The sequence below is a fragment of the Protopterus annectens genome, chromosome 3.part1 (genome assembly GCF_019279795.1).
Source record: "Protopterus annectens isolate FY-2018-M chromosome 3.part1, PAN1.0, whole genome shotgun sequence".
Classification (NCBI taxonomy): Eukaryota; Metazoa; Chordata; order Ceratodontiformes; family Protopteridae; genus Protopterus; species Protopterus annectens.
This window is the reverse complement of record NC_056732.1, coordinates 359121256-359143347: the sequence shown is the minus strand read 5'-3', so window position 1 is coordinate 359143347 and position 22092 is coordinate 359121256. Positions and strand designations below refer to the sequence as shown.

General features: G+C 42.8%; 1 protein-coding gene across 1 annotated transcript in view; it reads left to right on the top strand.

Annotated features, from left to right (window-relative positions):
- The window catches only part of CPVL (carboxypeptidase vitellogenic like), a 1169046-nt gene that overhangs the window by 79592 nt on the left and 1067362 nt on the right, over positions 1-22092 (top strand). The window contains exon 2 of the mRNA XM_044066818.1: positions 7804-7997. Within this exon, the coding sequence (XP_043922753.1) occupies positions 7805-7997 (193 nt within the window). The 5' untranslated portion in view covers position 7804. The remainder of the gene's footprint in view (positions 1-7803; positions 7998-22092) is intronic.

Here is a 22092-nt window from a genome sequence, read left to right as displayed (position 1 = left end):
TTTATCCTGTTATATGTAGAATTAATGGATAATGTCTTCTGTTTTTATTTAAGAGGATGTCTAGACTAACGTCTTTAGTTTAAATTACAGACACTTTAAGCAAAGAAGCTTGAAAAACAGAGAAAATGATAAAAAGGATGAAAAGTGGTAGTTCTTTCTTGCATTTGCAACATTGCTAGGTGTTTCCACTAGCACCTGGTTTTAGCTGGAGAGAAGGAACCTGTCGATGCAAGCATTTAATCATGAGCAGTCTGAACAGTGCATTTTGAGAAAAATCTGCATGGTGCAATGCAGTTAACTTTTAAAAGCATATTTGGAAGCAGTTCGGTGAAATTGAAGTTTGCTACTGTTGGATGTCCACAGCTGTACTAGTAGTTGCCTCTCTAGCAGCCTTGATATAACTGTACAATTGTATTTATTTAAAGATGGACAACGCACGTTTTCTTAAAGCTAAAAGGTCATTTTTGCTGAAAGCATTCAAGTAATGTTTCACATCTTGGAGAAGAATAGAGAAAACAGATATCAGTCTGTGTAAGTGAAAACACAGCCTCTGATATGATTTTTAGCATGGTTAATCTTAGCTGTATAGTAGTTAATGAATGCCTGGAGGTGCAGCCATCAATTTTGGGCAGCTGCTCCTATTTGGAGTGGTAAAGTTCGTTTTTTGAAAGTATATTGATTTTTGTGTTTCTATGAGTTAAAGAGGATGGGGGTTTTGAAAATGTATTTTAGTTTGTTGATAGTGAGAATTTATCAGGGGTAGAGAGGGAAATAAAACAAGAGGGTAGATTCTGAAGATGCATGAGAATATGTGGTTTGGAGTATCTGACTTGAGAAGCAGGAACTCTTGACAGAATTTAAGCATCATTCCCAAGGTACAATAAGGGCTAGAGAATGGATGAAGGTTATACAGTATTTCACAGGAACGTGCATTTAGTGCGCAAGCTTTGAGAGCTCTTCAATGACTGTATCAAACCACACCAATGAAAAAAAAATATAAAGACGTAAAAATGAGACACTGGCGTTTTTACTTGTTTAAAAAGAGAGGAATGTAAGAAATGGGTAGTAGAAATTATTTGTGAGCTATCAGGGAAAACGGAAATTACTTCAGGAGTAGTAGCAAGTGTGTGAAATAAAATGAAAGGAGTTTGAAAACCTGGTCGAAATAAGACAGATGGGAAGGAAGTAATGGGAATTATTTAGAGTGGTTGCTAAAAGTTTAAAGTAGTGCAGGAGAAGAGGAATCTCTCAAAATAAGAGGAGAAGCAACTGCAGAGTGCTAAATGGAGAAAGTATTTGGATATATGCACAAGTTTAGAAAGGTTGCTGTTAAGCAGCTATCTTTTGATAATAATTTGATTGTCAGAACATTTAGCATAATGTCATAGGCAGCAGAAAGTAGAGTTGTAGCCAAACTTGGGGAGCCTATGACAAAAGTAGAGATTCTATACAGTTATTAGAGATATGTTGGACATTTTATGAAAATTTATAAAAAGAAAAATGGGGAAACCAATAAAAGGCACCAGTTGAAATATTTACGGAATATTTAATTATATCAAGATTAAGCTAGTGAGAGATGATATAAAATAGTAATGTATAATCAGTTAACAAAATTCTTCACTCTTAAAGGTTTTGTTTAATAATAATTTGGGGGGGGGTAAGTATTTCACAACATTAACGGAACAATGAAGTTCCAGAGGGAAAAAGGGTTTAAGAAAACACTGCTGTCTGTGGTTCTTAAAGCATTTGATAGTCAGCTGGGATTTTATATGTAATGCACTGATAACATTTCCATTCCCTTATGTAGAGTTTAATAAGGAAGCAATGTGAACGGTCAGAGATGAGGAATACTGTAAAAGGGGTTTTCACTGACTAGCTGTGTTTAAACGTGTATTAGGCAGGAATGTCCTCTTTGTCATTAGAAAAGAAGAAAAGGGATTCACAAATTCAAGGATTTAACTGATAGGTAGTAGAGAAAAGTTAGCATGATTTGTAGATTATATTTTGCACTTAATACAGATATTTTGGTGTTGTGGAACATTTTGAGATGGTTTCATATTTTTCTGGATATTAAATAAATGAAGCTATAATAAAGGCTACAACAATAAATTATGCTCCTATAGATTCATTGCTTCAGTAATAACCACACTTACGGGAGCATGGTAAGATCTATTTAGTTATGTGGATTAAAAAGATTCTATCAAGGCAGGTAAGGATACATGGGAAGAAACTAAAAAACATATAAAATGAGAAACTGAAAGCTCTTGATTATGGATAGTATGAGATAAATGAACTTACTTGATAGGTTAATAAGGTCAAGGGTTAAATGAGATAAGTTGATTTCAGCCCATAGAACAGTGTGGTTTAAGATTACCTGAGCTGGAAGAGTGCTTTAGAGCTATGCATTAAGGCTCTTATATAAAAGTCCTCAGAGGGTTAGAAGTCAAAGTGGAAAAGTATGTAGACAGGCGAAGTTAATGATGTTGGAGGGAAGGAAAGGCTAGGATTTTAGATGAAAGTCCTTAAGGAGAATAACCGTAACAATAAAGCATATTATACTCATAAGGGAGTCAATGTGGTTATGGCAAAAGGATCCTTTACTGATAAGGATATGTGCAAATAGGGGTATATCAAAGAGTCAGAAGGGGCCTGGAATTTACTGAATGAATTTAGTAAAAGATCCAAAGGGAGCTAGTAACTTGGGGGAGGGAAAGGTAGTAGAGTGGGATGAGGCTAAACAGAAGTTTGGACTTCAGACTAGATTGCCTTCTCTGTTAGGAATTGATAACAGAGTACAGGCAAAGAGAAAGGGATAGGGGAGTGCTAAGTGAAAGAAAAGGTGAAGAATTTTTAGTTGAGTCTAAAACAGAAGCTGCTGTTTAAAAAGAATGAATAACTAGTAGGGTGTACAAGATATTGCATGGTAGCTTTAACAATCTAGTATATGACATTAGAAAAGAGAAGGATCAATGGGAAGAAAGCTGCAAAGCTCCCAAGTATGAAGCAAAGTGTAGAATATTTAGGGTTTTTACCTGGAAGTGTTTCCATAGCTATTTTATACACATAGTAGACATTAGAGGATTTTTCCTCATATAGCAAATGATGGAGGTGTTGATGGGGAAGAAACTAATGGGAACATGTTTGTGGGAATCTAAGGACTTTGCAAAAAAAATCATTGTACAGTTTTTGACAGGAGTGTTGGGAATAAATGTTTGAGTATTGGACTTGAATTACCTAGACAGTGTAAGGGCTTGCTGAGTTTAATGCTATTAGCTGCCAAAAACAGTTGCTAGAAAATGGCAATCTAAATATACACTAAACATAATGGAAATTCTAAATATTGTAAAGGAGATAAAAGGACTAGTGGTAGGATCCTTAGAAAGGGGGAAGTAAGTTTTATATAAATGGAATTTGTGGCAGCAATACCTGCAGACATGCTCAGGAGGAGGGGTGAGGTTTATGGGAAGGTAGGAATTGAGCAATCTTTATAATGTTGGAGCGAATGAAAATTGTTAAGGCAACATACTGCATGACAATAAGAATGGAAACTGTTATTGTGGTTTGGCCTGATTTGGTTAATTTTTATTAATGTGTGTAAACCCATGTTACGTTTTTTAAAATGTGATGATTAATGTGATAATTTAAAAGATGTTTAAAAATCCAGTTATTCTCATTTGGAGCCAAAGATTACCCCCCCCCCCCCCAAAAAAGCCAATGGCTTCTGCCTTCTCAGCAAAGTCTCTCAAACCACCCAAATGCAAGCAGCATAAAACCATAAACAGGAAAAGCCCAGACTATCATCGCCAGATCCTAAAGTTAAAAGGAAAATGACGATTCGGTGCGAAAATCAATTTTGCAGGTAGTAGAATACAAGTCCCTAAAAAGGGTTTCACAATCCTAGTTTTAGTTTGTAGACTGATAAGGAGATGATTCAAATTGTAAGCCCCTAGAGTAACTTTCTTAAGGCTGCCTTCTGTGCCTCACCCCAAATAGAAGCTTTTTTTCCCCATTGTTTTTGATGGTGATTATTAAAGAACCCTAACATTACTAATAGATATGATGGAAGTGTTCTCTAACCCTGGGACAGACATCATAGAAAGTGAAGTTACATGGGCCCCAAAAAGTCTTACTAACAATAAGACTGCAGGAAGCAATGGAATTCCAGCTAATTTTTGAAAATGATGCTGTTAATGTTACTTGTAATTGGTCAGAACATGTGAAAACACAACAGGGTCATTGTATTATATGTTAGTTTATGCTCCAGTACCACAAATATATTACTAGAGTGCCTAGATTGTAAAAGTACACTTGATTCACCTGCTAGTATGGTAATGCCTTAAGATCTTGCAAGCTAGAGTCTGGCAATATATTTACTGAGAACTGCCAGATAAATGTACCTGCCAATTTCAAAAGAGAAATTAGGCTGAGATATCAAATTGCCAGCATGTAGTGTATGACTGGGACCAGGCAAGAGAGCTCCTCAGCTACTCTAAAGCCATTTTATGGACCATAGTACACTTGGACAGGTTCTTTGAAAATACTGGGTCATATTGTTTACCTCCTGAGGAGTCTGCATGCAGGCAGAGAAGCAACTGCAAGAACTGAATATGGATTAACTTGACTGCTTCAAGGTTAGGAAAGGAGTGAAACAAGGCTGTACACAGCAGACGTACTTGAGTTATAGTGATGAATATATCCAGTAAAATGGTTGGTTAGTTGAAACAGATGCCAGAGTCAAAACTGACGTGAGAAATTTTAACAATCTAAGATATGGAACTGATACTACATTGATGATTGGAAGTGAGGAGATGACAAGTCTGTTTAAGGTGAGGGTAGACATTGCAAAAGCTGGCTTACTACTCAATATAACAAAAAATAATTTTGCCCAATTAGTTCTTTGGATATAGATGGATGGGGAATAAGTTGGATATAGATGGATGGGGAATAAGTGATGAGAGTGACAGTTCACAGGAACATTTTAGTGCTAGGGATTCTGGGATATAAGGTAGTGGTTCTTCAGGCATCTGGCATACTGCTCTGTAGAAGCTTGAGCTTCATAAATCTTGCATTATATCGATAGAAATCAAACATTTTTAACCTGCATTCAAAGGTAAAGCATTTTGATGCTCAAAAGGATACTAGATACAAAAGGTGTCAGCCATACAGATGTAAAGCATTAATGATCCTCAGGAGTCTCTTCCTCTGATAACATAGGGTTTGGGGCATGAATCTGGTTTGTCGCTCAGTATGTATTGACAAGGCTCATCTTATTCCATTCAGTACTGCAGCTATTGTCATGATGGATCTTTATCATTACAGGGATAAATATGCATATCTTTATATAAATGCTGTAATGTGGTCAGTTAACCGAGTCTAGTTTTACTCTCAAGACCTCATATTTAACACATCTAGCAGCTTACAGACATCATTACATTCTAGAGCATTTCCTGAAAATCAAGTTAAAAAATAGCATGAGCTGAAGAAATGTAAGTATCTTACGAAGGGCAAACATAATATAAAAAGAACAAACAGCAATGTTATTAAAAGTATTTACAGTAATAATCATCAGTGCATTCTGTCTTTTCATAAAAGTATATTGTAAAGCACATAAACCCAGAATTGCATTTTTCTCATATTTTTCATGAGAAACTTTGATATGTTGAACATGTTAGACATAATGCCAGATCGTTTTTTAGGCAGACTTGAGCATTCACATGAATGTAAAAAAAATATTTGCTTATTTATTGAGATATTTGGGAAATATATGACAAATTATGCATAACTGTGTAATTATCAGTATAAATAGCACAATCTCTCTTCCTGCCTCTCTCTCACTCGTGATGTACATCTTGTATTGCAAATATCTGTGAGAGTTATTTTCACCATCATTTTGTGGTTTCACCAGATGCTGTATAATAGTTTTCCATATGTACATTAATCTTTTCTCTGCGGTGGTGCAGCGGTAGCGTTGTTGCCTCACAGCAAGAGGTTCTCCAGTTCGATTCTCGGCTGGAGTGCGGGGAGTGCCTTGTATGTGGAGTCTGCATATTCTCCTCGCGGTTGGGTGGGCGTTCGAAAGACATGCGTAAATGGGCGTGCCTTTGTTGAAGGTTGAACGTCGAGCTGGCACCTCGGCGTTTGTCAAAATCTACTGCCAATCATTAGTGGACCAGAGTTCCGCTGTAGTGACCCCTAACCGCGAAAAGCTGAAAGACAACAACAACATGCACATTAATCTTTTCAAAATTATTGAGTAAGTTCATAATTATTAGCAAACAATCTCTCCAGCGTATTGCATTATACATAACAATGCATTTTTCTTTCCCGTACCATGTCACTTCACACCATCTCCCACAGTAACCTGCACCTGTCTCGGTTATGACAGTATGAATATAAATATGAAAATGAGTAACAGGTGACAAATGGACATCATAAATAAACAGTCTCTGTGTTCCCCTTTTCATATGCTGCCTATTATTAACTGGTAAGTCACTTAATTAAGGAAAACAGCCTTGTCAGGACACCATATGAGCTATGGGTGTTGAATAAATGTATAGAGAAAAGAAATCATAGGTGTGAACGACAATATTTTTCCATTGTCGTGGGCTCTTTTGCTTAGACACACTTCTCCACTTTCTACACCCCAGGAAGTGTCTGTCTAATCTGTTAATGGACTGAAAGTGGGTATCTTTGTTTTGCACTTTCTTTACTTAAAATGTCACCGATTGGACCTAAACTTAAGGCAGACTGTGTTCAGGTATCTGGATCTTGCACAGAACTGAAAATGGGAAGCAAGAGGTAGCATTCTTTTCCTTTTAACCCGTGATGATTTTAATGCTGGTAACAAACCTAAAGACTGCAATAAAACTGCCTTGCTGGTTGATGTCGGCACACTTGAGCAGAACTTCAAAATGGTCTGGTTACCTTTTTGGAAAGGTGATAGTAAGGTCATGGAATGTGTCTGTTCCATCTCTCCTCGGTTACCACTAGCTCATCTCTAAAGATTGAATATGTTTCACATCAGTCAGTATGGCTGAGAAATGGATTACATTGGGTTTTATATGTACTTTTTGTGGTGGGGACTTGCAAGCTCTTCTTTGCATATCCATACAGTGGCTTGAAGCACATACAGCAAGCTAATTCAGAAATAATTTTTGACCTGAAGTCTCTTAAAATGGGGTGTCAGATTTTATTACATGAGTAAGTATTTTAAGTAGCCAAATCCTTAAAACACTCACTAACAGTCGATGTGTACTCCATAATTTATATAATGTTTTATTGCAGAATAGAGCAGACCTGCATACTCTTTAGTACTCCCTGCTGTGCATTGCTTATCATAATTTAATGACAGTATTGATATGAGGAAACAGGTTAAGAAGGGAAAATATATCTTCTTTGAGAACACCTTGTATGCAGACAGGCATTTTGAAATTTACTTTTGAAACCACTGGGTTCATAAGAGCATATGTGCTTATTTGTGTTTATAAAATCAGTACATTGTGATGCTCACATATGTAACACAACCATTTTTGGTAATTTAACACATTTTGCAGGTTATGTAAAGTTACTTGTTTGTGGTCTGCAGCACTGAAGTAAGTCTGCCAGTTGTCTTTCAGGTGTTTTGAACTAGAGTCAGAAAATATTCTGCAGGCAGACAGAAAAGCAAATGGTGATTTATGCCTTTACATAAAACCTGAAAATGGAGTAATTGTTTGAGATTTTTGTTCTTTTTGGGGGGAAAACTGGGCCCCATATTCAAATGTTACCTGTTTATACATAATTAATGTTTGTTTCTACTTTTAGGATGATGTGCAGATTAAACCTCTCATTGAAATTCATCATACTGGCTTTGACTTTGGTGCCATGCTATGGTTATGGGCAGTACAGTTTTCTGCGCCGCATGTTTAAAGGTGTCAAGGTTCCCACTGTCTCTGAGGGCGATCCTGGAAGTCCTCTTTTTCTCACTCCGTATCTAAAGGCTGGAGAAATTGAAAAAGGTACACTGTAGCTCTTGGTAGAAGTAATTTTGTAGTAAATATATTACTGCTTTTCTGCATGAAGACTATTAGTTCTATTAGCTGACATAAGTTGAGATTTAAAGATGCGCACACCTGTCAGCTGACGAGAATTTTAAAAAATGGCCAGATTTTGGCTCCTATTTTTGGTCTGCTCCTCATAACTATGTTTTTCTAGCAAATCATAGCAGATTAATGCCTGTCATTTCGTGACTTCAGAGTTTCAGACTTTATAAACTTCCAAAAATGCATGCTAATTCAATGAATTTTGCAGAATGTCCAGATTTTTGCCTCTTATTTTTGGTCTGATCCTCATAATTGTGTTTTTCTGGCAAATCATTGAGGATTAACTTCACTAAATTATTGATATTAAAGTTTTAGACTTCTTATACTTCAGAAAGTGCATGCAAATGCAAACCTTTTATTCTAACAGCTTTTTTTAGTTTTTATAAGAACAATATTTTAAAATGTGTCCCTGATTTTGTACTTTTATCCCCCCTGGCTTTTCCCTGAATCGCTATCCTAAGAGGCTGAGAAGTATGGAGATGTGCATTGCGTAAAATCCCAGCACAAAAAATGTGCATGTTTTGCTAGTAGACATTTGAGATTGATGCATTTTTGAGCAGCATAGTAGCTCATTGGTTAAGGATTCTGCCTAACATCATTAGGGCCTGGAGTTCAGTGCTGATCTGCAATTAGTTTTCATGTTCTGCTAGGAGTGTCTGAACAGGTTTTTGTCCATTTGCACAAGCTACTTTCCACTGCCCCAAAACTTGTTGATTGGTTGGCTACTCCAAATTGGCCATTTAATTTACACTTAATCCTGTATACATTTAATCCATTGTTAAAATTATATATGAAGGAACGGTTTGATTATAGTTTACTGCATTGCACATTGTTTATATATTAACATGTTGCTGTGTTATTGTGCTAGAAAATTAATATATTTATGGTTCAATTCACATATAGCAGAATCATAATTTGAGGTTCCAAGAGAGAGTCAGTCTGTCGCATGTAATCGCATTGTAATTACCTGCCCTTACAAGACAGCAGCTCTTGCCTGTAGGGCAAAGCAGATCAAGGCCAGGAAGAATTTTGTATGCCCCATGCAAGTTGTCAAGATGTACCTTAAAGAAGGTGGGGTATCACTTTGTCTTGCATGTAAGAGAAGATTATTCCAGAGATGAAGGAAGCCTTGATATCTGAACCCCTAGTGAGCCATATTTGTTAATGGAAATTTGTGTCTTTATTTGATGTGTTTGAGGAGCCATTTGTTTTTTAGAGGTGTAGGAGATCAAGGATACACCCACCCACAAACATGCACTCACTCACTGTCTCTGTATCTCTCACATTGTATTCTGGGGTGTTTTGTAACTTACCTAAATGGTGAAGAGGGCTATAATAAGTTAAGAAGCGTTGGAAGGTTGAGGGCCAACTAGACTTGATTATTTAAAAGCAATTACTCAGTCTAATTTATTTATTTTTATTTATTTGTTTACATTTGTTGACCAGGAGTGTTCGACTGGATGTAGGTCCATTTTCAGCGGAGGTCCGGGGAGAAAAGCTCCACAGTTAAAATATACAGACAGTAGTTGCATTGGATTTACATAGCAATTAACAATTACAAATATAGGGCTGGATTCACGAAGGCTTGCACGGAGTCTAAGAGTAGTGTAAGACTCCATGCAGCCTTCGCGATCCAGGAACAGCCCAAAGTCCGTAGAGCCAAGCTAAACGGCTCTTACGGAGTGGATGGATAGTTAATCACCTCACTTGCAGCGAATAGGATGCAAATGAGGATGATTAGCGATTCAGGAAGCCCAGAACAGGCCGTGTAAGAGTCGTTTTAGCTGCAGAAATGTACTCAGTTGACAACTGAGTACGTTTCTGCAAACTGCAATGGAGCCATGTCAGCTCCAAATAAAGGGTGCATATGTGTCAGGCATGCCAATGGCCAAATATGTGGCCATTGGCAAGGTAACCTGATGCAAATATATTAAAAATATAATTTTGTTTTTCGCCATTGCCGATGTTTAAACCAGCGCAACCCTCACGCAAACGGGCTGCGCTGTATAGAACATAAAAACGAAGGTTTTAAACCCACAAATGTGGGTTTTATGCAATACATGGCATGTCAATGCAGGGACCAGCAGACCAAAACCAACATGGCCACCGTGTAGTGGTTGCTAAGGGGGGAAGCTGAGTCTAAGACATGTAACTAAGCATTAGTAGGCAATCTGATGCAAATGAGTGTAAGGATACTGAATTCCACTGTCACATAATAAATGAGCACAGTCTGAGTGGAGGAACAGAGTAGGAGATAGGGGACATCACAGGGGGGAATGGTAGAAAGAAATGCAGTTCATTGGAGGTCAGAGTTACATGACAGATGTCAGACAGATATCATGGAAAGAGGTGTGCCACTAACTAAGCATGAGAAAGTCAAGAAATGGAAGGTGTACACTGTTGCCTACACCAAAGTTTCTTGCTGGATGTATGCGCATGTGTGCACGCCATGAAGCGCGAAAAGGCAGTGCGCTGTGTAAGGCAGACTGAGCATATGGGAGCGTGTTGGGAGATGTTTAACACTGTTTGCGCGGGCGTGCACGCATTTTAATCCAAATAAGCAGATTCTGAACCGAGTAAGCATGTGTGCGCGCGTGTAAGCCACTGTGAGCGTGTTTCTGCTGGTTTACACACGGCTCCACCCTGAGGAAACAGAGAGGAAAAAGGAAGCAACAGATTTAGTAGGAAGCTAGCAGGGAATACTGCTGGAGCTAGCAGGTGAAAACAATTAGATGCAGGCAATTACACAGGCAGAATAGTAGCCCAGCCCAGCACTTAAAACTCTGCAAACAGCAGTGCAGGATGTTTCTCTCAAGAGACACTGCAAGACAGGAGTTAAGTTATCAGAAGTGAAAACTGAAAAAGCTGAACTCAGATCAGAAATGTTTAGGGGCTGCCATAGCTGTCATAATGAGACATAGGCGACTTGCTGAGGGTGGTGACAATACAGATGGTGCCAGACAACCCACAATGAGGAGACGGAGAAGAGTGTACAGGCCCAGGGTCACCTACCACGGGTTACATGAGCTGGAGATAGTAGAGCGCTATAGAGTGGACAGAGACCTCCTGCAGCAAATAGTGGAGCTGTGCAGGCCACGCCTCACACACAACCAACAGAGGGAACCCATCCCAGTGGAAACCAAGGTATGTGTTGGCCTAAGAATACTAGCAACAGGTACCTTCCAGAGACCAACTGGTGATATGATGGGGATATCACAGGCATCAGCCTCCAGGGTACTGCACCAGTTCCTGGATGCCATGTCAGCACATGTCGGTGATCATGTATATTTCCCCAATGCCTGTGAGGTATTGGCCAGCAATATGCATCTCTTCCAGCAAATAGCGGAATACCCTGAGGTAGTGGGTGCAATAGACTGCACGCACATACGCATCAAAGCACCAGCTGGTGAGTGGGGTAGGGCATACATCAACCGCAAGGGCTTCCCCTCCATCAACTGCCAGGTCGTGTGTGATGCCCAGGGCATAATAATGAATGTGTGTGCTGGCTGTCCTGGGAGCTACCATGATTCCCACATCTGGCATTTGACGCAGCTGTACCAAACATTTGCCAATGGGGACATCCCGCATGGACACCTAGTGGGGGATGCAGGTTATGCACTGGAGCCGTGGCTGATGACACCCATCAGAAACGCACACACACCTGAACAGGAACGCCATAATGAGGCACACGCACAAACACGTAATGTAATAGAGTGTGTGTTTGGGCTGCTCAAGTCACGGTTCCGGTGTCTGGACACATCTGGTGGAGCCTTGCAGTACACACCAACTACATGTACCCAAATTGTCATGGTATGTGCTATGCTACATAATATGATCTTGCAAAAACAGCTGCAGCAGGACCAGCATAGGGCCAGGCCAAACAGCCCCCCACCATTGCCAAGGCCATCACAGGCAGAGCATGACTCGGAGGAGGAACAACCTGAGCCTGCCCCAGTAGGCAGAAGGAGGCATGCCCAGTATGCCCTGGCCTTGGCAAAGAGGCAACGCATAGCACATACACTGGCTCAGTAGGAACCCTGGGAATGATGCCCCTCTCTGACTCACTCATATAGTAACAGGGATGCCTAACATGACACAATCTGCTATCAAACATGTACAGGGAAGTGTAATATGCGCATCTGACAGAGGCAGCCCTGCAGCACCACCTGAGGCATGAATGCTATGTGTTAAGTAATGTAACACCATGTACTATATGCACACCTGAGGACCCTGACTAACATCCTACCCTCACCAAGCATCATGCCACAACATGACAATGAGATGATCAAGTGCAATAATTGACTGAAGTATCGCAGTTAGTCAAAGGGGATCCAATGTGTGCCAGTCTGGGATGACATGCTGAGCATGACATGATGCACCACCTGCTAGGACTGGCGTGCACCTATCAGTGCAGGCCGTATGGATACTGGCAAAGGCTGTTACCCACAGTGTGCCCTGAATAGGTAAGGCTCAAAACACAAACCTATCTCCATAGGTATCAGAAGGGATAAGAATAAGATAAGGGATAAGTCAAAACAGCAAGATGCATGCAGTCTAAACTCACCCAGTATGGAGAATGTTGATATCTGTGCTGTAACAGAAAACTGAGCCAAGGCTCACAACAGCACCCTAACACTACCAGGTTACACCTCATACTGTGCTGTACAGCCTCAAAACATGGAACAAGCTACAAAAGGAGGGTGACTAGCAAGAATTGTCAAGGATAACCACACCCCATGTTGGTACCACAACAAAAGCAGCATGGACTAGCCATGGTCAAGTAACAGTGGCTAAAACTGCCCCCCAGTTTATAGCCTGCTGCAGACTACTGTCCCAACACCAGGAACTGCACCTGGCCTATGCTGGAATACATGAATATATCAAGTCCTCCAAACCACATTATATTGGGTGACTGAAAATACCCAGACATAGACTGGGAGCATTATACTAGCTCCAACAGTGTAGGACAAACGTTCATAGAATCCATAAACCAAAAGGCCCAGGAACAACGTACCACTCCCACAAGTGGGGTAAGCATACTGGATGTGATAATCAGCAACATGGGTACTGGATGGCAAGATGAGAAGTGTATTGCTCACTGGTAAAACCAGACCATAGAGTAATCACACTGGATATACAAATCCTGACCACAGTCCCTGGCCAGAAAACCGCAGTGGAAAACATGTGTTGAGCAATATTTGCACTCCTCTAAACTGATGTGGAATCCATTAAAGGTCCTTTGCAGGTGCAAAATATGGGCCACACCTCAGAACCTGTAATACAGCCATTCCGTGAACACTGCCAGGAATGCTTGGATTATGCAATCCTAAATTAAAACAAGACACAATGCCATACACGCAGGAATCTGGCATGGTGGACACCAGCCATAACCAAACCATGCAAGAGAATGAGGAAGCTACTACATGATAGAGCAAACATAAACAATGAAGTAATCACTGATCAGTAGTATGGCAATAAAATCTGTCCACACATACAATCCACCAAGGCCAGACACAACAAGTTGAATCTGTGAATCCTGAGGCAATGTTACACCTGCCCCAAGTACACAGACAACCCCCAACTCCACCCAAGAAATACAAATATATGTGTGAGATGCAACCATCTATCCAAACTGGAGGCTGAGCTCCCTCAACTCAGTACTCCCAAAACTAGTCAGGAGGAGAAGGTAACCACACACACCACAAACACAGTCCCACATAGACCTATCACAACTGCAAACCAAACACATAAACACAGATAAACATTCCCAGAGGCACAAATTACAAACACAGCACACCAACAGAGGCCTCTAAAGCAGACACCCAATCAAACAACCTCCAAACATAGCACATGCAACACATAGTACACAAAGCTGGTGTGCCAAACAGTCACAGGCCAGAAGGAGAAACAACATGCCTGATACAGTTGTAATAGGAGACTCCATGGTCAGACACACTGCTGTCCCGCACACCAGACTGAACAAGGGAAAGGGTACAGTAAGCTGCCTGTAGGCTGCCACAATATGCCACATAACAGAAGTATGCAAGTCACTCCAAAGCAAGTAGAAATATGATGCAGTCATAGTCCATGCTGGTGTGAATGACCTGAGATGTACCTCCCTAGACTACATGAAAAGAGACGTAGATGAGCTCTCCGATTATGTAGTCCAGGCCGGTATGACACTCACCATTTGCAGCATCCTACACTAACCAAGAATAATGCCACAGTACAAACACGGAATGATCAGTCATAGCAAGTGGCACACTTACTGGTGTCATTCCAAGGGGATCCAATGTCTGTCTGCTTGGGATGTCATGCTTGACAAGCCACGCAGCTGTTCTTGGGATGGCTTGCACCTGTTACCCCTGGGCATCTGAATATTGGATAAGGCCTTTGCCACCTCCATAGAGCCTTTTGTAGGCAAGGCTGAAAAGACTGACCCAGACCCACCACCCTAGAAAACATAAGTGGGAAGAAACATAAGGGAAATGCTGACCAATGCCAGATGTGCAAACCCCAATATGCATGCTCCCAAGGCCATCCCCAGTATGGAGAACATCAATGTCTGTGCAGTGACAGAAACCTGCTGCAAGCCTCCTGACAGCACACCAGCACTACCAGGTTATACCACGTATCATGTGTCATGGCCCCAAAACCTGGAACAAAACATAAAAGGAGGGTGAGTATCCATAGTCAGCACAGACACCCATACGTCCAGGTAACTGACAATGCACAAGGCATTGGAGCCCACCCATGTGCAACTAACTGTAGGCAAGACTGCTGTACAGTCTGTAGCATGCTACAGACCACACTCTCACACACAGGAACCCCACCCAGCCATCCTGAAGACACTGGACAGTATGAATGTCCCACCAAATACCAAACAAGGTACAACAAATTACCACATAGGTGGTAAACCATTATGTATGGAAGGAGTAACCAGGGACCTAGGGACACAAGTGGACAGTAACCTGTTATGTGACACCCACATTGCCAATGTGGCTAGGAAGACTGTCTACATTTGACACCGTATCAGGAAAGGATTCACATCTACGTCAACAGAGGTCATTGTGCCCCTATACTGTTCTCTAATCACACCCATAATCTAGTACAATGCCTCATATGGGGATGTACCTTACCTGACACCTGCAGCAGTTAGAAAGACCTCAAAGGTACCTCACCAAGAGGATAAAGGGTCTCAAATATATGTCATATGCTGCCTGGCTGTAGACACCCCAGCTGAATGCAGTCACATACTGCCTACACAGAGGCATTGCATGCCTGTTGTAGAAGGCCATGCTCAACACAGGAGTAATGGCCATGCTTCACCCCAGAAAACTCAAATCCATCGGAGCTGTGAGAGTGAGAGATGTCAACCTCAACAAATAATGAAATAGGATGTGCTGGTGGGACAGATGCATAATCCAGAGGCTCCCCACACCCTGGACCAGAATCCCACTCCATGTTAGGCAGAGCCCCTCACTGACACTCTTCAACAGGAATCTTGCCAAGTGGATGGACGATTGTAGAGTTACACTGGGGGTCTTCACTGCGTCATGTCCAGACAGAGGCACAGCAAAGCAAATCATAAATGGCCATAATATTCACATAGCAAGGGGTGGCAAAAGCCACACACACTCTGGCTAGGCTAACAAATGCCCTAGGGTGGATAGCCTAGTATGAACCTATGAACCTATGAAGATACAAATTGTACAGGACACTAAGGATAATCCCAAGGCTTTCACAACTGATGGTAGGAACCATTTTGGGAATTCACAGATATGCCCTGAATCACACAAATATCACAAACACACACACATATTGCCAACATACATCCTGACAGTTGCAGTGCAACCCCCAGATGCAGAATATCTATCCCAGCAGACTGCTGACCCCCTGACATTGCAGATGCTGAGGTAACAGCCAACATCTACAAAGCAAAACACACAGCAGCAATGGTATGAGATGGTGTCCTGGGCTTAGTGCAACATGGACTCCAAGATGAATGGAATGCCAAACCACACTACTGCTCAATGTCAGCCTTACCACAGAATATGTACCCAAAGAGCAGTGTACAACAACAGTGGTCCTTCTCAACAAAGGTGTTGCCTGAATGGATACTGAAAACTGCTACCCCAGAATCCTGAGAAGCTCGGTCTGCACAGCTATGGAAAGGATCAGCATGTACCACAGACATAAAGATATTGGGGACCTACTGACACTGTACCCTACCCAGTATGGCTTTCTCAAGTGCAGATCCTGCCCCTAAACATGTTTGACTCAATTGAAACAGTCATTAAGGTCATTGATGAGGGCAATGTGGTCCACACAGCGTAGCTGGACCTTGCAAAGGCTTCTATACAATACCCTACGTATTCATTATAGATAAGCTCACCAGCTTAAATATAAACCCACATGTCAGTAGAGGAGTTGCAAACCAGACCAAGGACAGAACAGACATGGTCAGACATGCTGCAGCCATGTCAGACTACAAACCAGATATAACTGGCATCCCACAAGGCTTTGTCCTGGGATCTCCCTCGTCTGGTATATATGTCCCATAGGTACAGGCAAACATGTAAGGACTGTGACAATGTGTGTTGAAGGACAAACACACTCTCCAACTAGCATTAGACATGGACTAGGGCACATCGCTAGTGTTTGCAAATGTACACCTATGTTGTGGAATACACTACCTATGTTGGACAAGCCTGGTTTAAGTAGTTCATATCTGAACAGAATGCAACATGGTCAGATGTACACAACTGGCCCCTAACCAGGCTGTAGTGCCCACTATCGAAATGTAAAGCAGTGATAGCACTAAAGCCCAGGATACTGTCCACCACAGTCAAAGTACTACCAGTACACTATACAATACTACAGTGTTAGGTCAGTGTGAAAGGATGTTGACAACTGTATGCAAAGTATCCCATGCAAACACTGCAGGCACAGTATAATCCTGTTGTGTTCACACACAAAGCAGTTGTACAGTAACTACGCAACACGACACACAACCATAAACGGGTGATATTTGTTGAAGTTCACACTCATCCACAAATGTGGTGGGCTGCAGAGTCCAACATATGGAATGCTCACACTGGGCATGCTCACACACTTTGATAAATAAGACATATGTTAGACAACATGCCATGGGAAGGCTGAACTGGGCATGCTCACACACTTAAGCCAAATCTCAGTTTAGCAGTTGGACACACATATCTGGTATTTTTATGTGTTATTCCAGGAACCAACCACATTACAGCAGTCTGCCCAGTGCACACAGTTAAATGACTACAGAGACCTACGTGATATAGTGGATCCTTCCCATATGCAAACATCTTCCACAGATGCACAAGTTGTTCATACAAACAGGGAATGCTATGGCAATAAAGATGTGCAAACAGTCTATCAGCAACAAATAATGTGCATTTGACAATTAAACATATGGGTGTAGAGGTCAACACTAGGCTGTTTGCCCTAGGGAATGACAGCTTAGCCAGAGTGTGCTTGGTGTCTAACTCCCCACAGGATGCACATTCCCCTTTCTAAACACCGATGATGTCAGCACCCTATAAGTACAGCAGGAGAAAAGAAACTTACCAGTAATGCGAATAGCGCGCTCCGCTAATGCGTCTGTCACAAGTGTCATAACATAGTTAGGTAGGGGTTTGAATCCTGCAAATGCTGTGTGTGTGTGTGTGTGTGTGTGTGTGTGTGTGTGTGTGTGTGTGTGTGTGTGTGTGTGTGTGTGTGTGTGTGTGTGTGTGTGTCTGTGTGTGTGTGTGTGTGTGTGTGTGTGTGTGTGTGTGTGTGTGTGTGTGTGTGTGTGTGTGTGTGTGTGTGGGGTTGGTGTGTGTGTAAGTCTGTGGAGAGAAATGTCCCTTTGGCAACTAGGAAAACACACTACAGGATGCACATTCCCCTTTCTAAACACCGATGATGTCAGCACTCTATAAGTACAGCAGGAGAAGAGAAACCTCCCAGTAATGCGAATAGCGCGCTCTGCTAATGCGTCCGTCTCAAGTGTCATAACATAGTTAGGTAGGGGTTTGAATCCTGCAGATGGCAAGTGTGTGTGTTTGTCTGAGGAGGGTTAGTGTGTGTGAGGGAAATGTCCCTTTTGGCAACTAGGAGAACAGACTAACAGGATGCACATTCCCCTTTCCAAACACTGATGATGTCAGCACCCTATAAGTACAGCAAGAGAAGGGAAACCTCCCAGTAATGCGAATAGCACACTCTGCTAATGTGTCCGTCTCGAGTGTCATAACATAGTCAGATAGGGGTTTGAATCCTGCAATTGGCAAGTGTGTGTTTTTGTCTGAGGGGGGTTAGTGTGTGTGAGGACAATGTCCCTTTTGGCAACTAGGTGAACAGACTACAGGATGCACATTCCCCTTTCCTAAACACTGTTCAGCTGAAGGCCATGGCTCTGGCACAAGTTGTCTGTTTCTATGATGCCCCTTTGGAAGACGCTTGTGTCGGCTGGAGAGTCTATTACGGTGGCCAGTTCGCAGTCATCTGCATATTTGGTCAGCCACAGTCCGTCCGTGTTGGGCGGTACCTCCAATAAATATATACCAAACAAGAGAGGTCCCAGGACTGAGCCTTGTGGGACACAACTCGTAACTGGTTTGGAGTCTGGCATGGCTCCAGCAATGCTAACCATGTGGGTTCTGTCCTTGAGCCACTGTGCAATCCATCTAGTGACATAGGGGCTTATATTTAAGCTGGTGAGCTTCTCTAGAATGCCCAAGTGGGGTAATGTTGTGAAGGCTTTTGCAAGGTCCAGGTAGGCTGTGTGAACTACCTTCCCCTCATCAATGGCCTTGGTGACTGTTTCAAAGAAATCAGCCAGGTTAAACCTGGTAGTGCTGGTGTGCTCTCAGTAGCCCTGAACCAGGCATCTGTTACTGCACAGATATCGATGTTCTCCATGCCAAGGAGTGTTTTGGGTGCATGCATCTGGAGGTCTAGACTTCTGGCGTTGGGTAGCATTACTCTTAGTTTCTTATCCCTTGTGATAACTATGAAGGTGGGTTTGTCATTTGAGCCTTGCCTAACATAGGCACTATGGGGGTAGCAAGAGCCTTTGCCAATATCTGAATGCCCAGGGGTGACAGGTGCAGGCCGTCCCTAGCGATGCAGATAGTTCAACAGAAGATGAATATGTGAAGGTGTAGTCCCTGTGATTAGTTAGCAGTAGCATATATGACTGCTCACGTGGACACATGCCAGGTAAGTCATATGCACTGTCACAGGCAATGTACATGTGAACAGGACAAACAGTGACATCCTGTCAAGTGGGACATGGACATACATATAGTAAGCTATGCAGATGGCACTAGGAGTCCACAGAAGCTCTATAACTATGCATTGCAGGTGTGATCAGTGTTCCAGGGTAATTGCAAGCAAACATGCATGCAAACAAAGCTACAGTAAACAGGGCTCCATGTAGTCCATTGTACAACAAACAAGCTGCACCAGTTCCAGTAAGTAACACTGCAAATATGCAGGCACTATGCACATGTACATGGAAATACACGGGACAGATGGCTAGGGTCCAGTCTCAGTGCACACAAGTGTACAGACCATGTACTGTCAGGGTGTACAATAACTGGATGGAAACCCATGTGCTCATACCTGCAGTAATACACATGTCAAATAACAGACACTGAGCCTTCACTCAGTGGTTCCATACTTAGTAGGATGTATGCTACCTGGCCTGCCACCACAGTATCCCTGACATATATGGGGACTCTCCCTCCTGTGACAGTTAGTTATGTGTGTTGGGGCTGTCTAACATGGTATGAGATGTGAGCATGCAGTGCTAGGGTGCTCCTGTGTGTCCTGTACCAGTCGTGTAGTACTGCACACATATCAACATCCTCAAACATCTGCATTGCAGAGTCTAGTGTGGGCAACATGCCACTTGCAATTTACATGTCCATCATTGTGTATTACTACATTCATTACCCTATCCCCTGTGCTACCTATGTATGTAGCCTTCTGTTGACATCATTACCACCAGTATGCCAACATGTGCAGATGATACACTATGGTACTTGCCATGGGTGTAGACAACAGGACATGACAATCACACACTTACTGCATCAGGCATGCTGTGATATACCCACAATTAATTCAGCACACAGTACTGTTAACAACATGATACTATTACTACACATCTATGTGGTCACCCTGTGCATCAGCAACATGTTAACCTGTACCTGCACAGTTGTTACAGATTGCAGGAGGTGGCACAGTTTCATCATATGCACAGGGTGTGAACTTGGTATGCCTGAGTCAGCCACAGATACCACCAATTGACATGTATGTGTATGTGTGTTGGTGAGGGACAGCAGTAGAAGGTGGGGCAATGTTGATGCAGTGTGTGCGTGTATGCGGTAGCCCTAGGTGTTGTCAATTCGCATGTGTGTATGGATGCACACAGTTCCACCTCATGGCTGCCATATACTGGTGTTTGTGGACAGCCACAGACTGTACCTGCCAGGTCATACAGATCAGTGTCTCTGGCCACGAACATGGTACCTGTGCCTTGCAGGGGTGCTACGGACCGTATCCAGTACCAACCCAGACTGGGTACTGTCATCAGAATCAGGTGTGCGTTGACTGGACACAGATCCCTGTCGGGCCTGGCCAGAGCCACGTGCACGTGGTCTCCTGGGGCGGTCTGATGACAGCACAGACCCAGCATTACTGGGGCTGCTGCTGGCACTACGGGGGCGGCCGCGGCCCTGTTGTCGTCCGTGACGACTGCCAGCTGTTGCTGGCATACGGCAACTTCGACGCCTCAACCGCCCACCATCGCCCTGGCTCATGGACATGTATTTGTGGAACCGGTCTAATATGTCCCCACAACGTCTGTCTATGACATCGGTGAAATCACGGATGGCAGCCGCAATGTCACGCATACTGTCAGTCATGGCTGTGCGACATGCTGTCAGCTCCCTCAGACCCTGTCTGGTGTACCATTCCATACGTGGCTGTGCCTGCATGACAGCCCGAAACATAGCTGAGGTTGTAAGACCTTTGTGGGCACGTCTGACAGGGGCAGTACGCCCACGGATGCTCCCACGAGAACCCCTGGACATCTGTTTGCGTGGTACCATCTCTGGGCCATACCCATGGCTGCTGTGTGGGGAGGCATGTGCCACAGATACCACATTGCCCTGGTCAATGCCCACTGTATGCTGTCCATCACCTAGGGACATTGGTGAAAAAGGGTGTATTGGCAGGATAACTGTGCGCATTGATGGGGTTGACAGCTGTGTACTGTCAATCGACTGACCAATGGCGGACCCTGGCATAATTTCCTGTGCCATTACACAGATGTCATCATTATCAGTACCCACGGCACCTGACTCAGGTTCCCTGCTACATGACACCAGAGCAGCAACAGAACCTGTGGGATTGAAACAGGAAACAGTTTACAATGTCTACACATTACCAGCGATTCACACATGCACAGGTGCACAAATGCACACATGCACATGTGCACAGGTGCACAAATGCATACATGCACATGTGCACACATGCACAGGTGCACATGCACACCTGCACACCTGCACACATGCACAGGTGCACACGTGCACAGGTGCACACATGCACACGTGCACATGTGCACGCATGCAGATGTGCACACATGCACACGTGCACAGGTGCACACGTGCACACGTGCACAGGTGCACACGTGCACAGGTGCACACGTGCACACAGTTTCACACAATTGTACAGTACTCAGTATGCGTAATATCAACACACAGACAGACACACACCTACATGCATACAAAGAGCACTACTAAGTGAGCCAAATAGTACTATTACTATCAACACTATTACAGGAATTGTTAATACACACTCACCAGCATGGATAGGCTGCATTGCTGTTATACCAGAGGGTCCTGCAGATGTGAAGAAACTAAGGTCAGTGGGCACAACTGTACCATTGTTACTGAGTATGATACAGGTCAGTAGTACAACAGTCGCC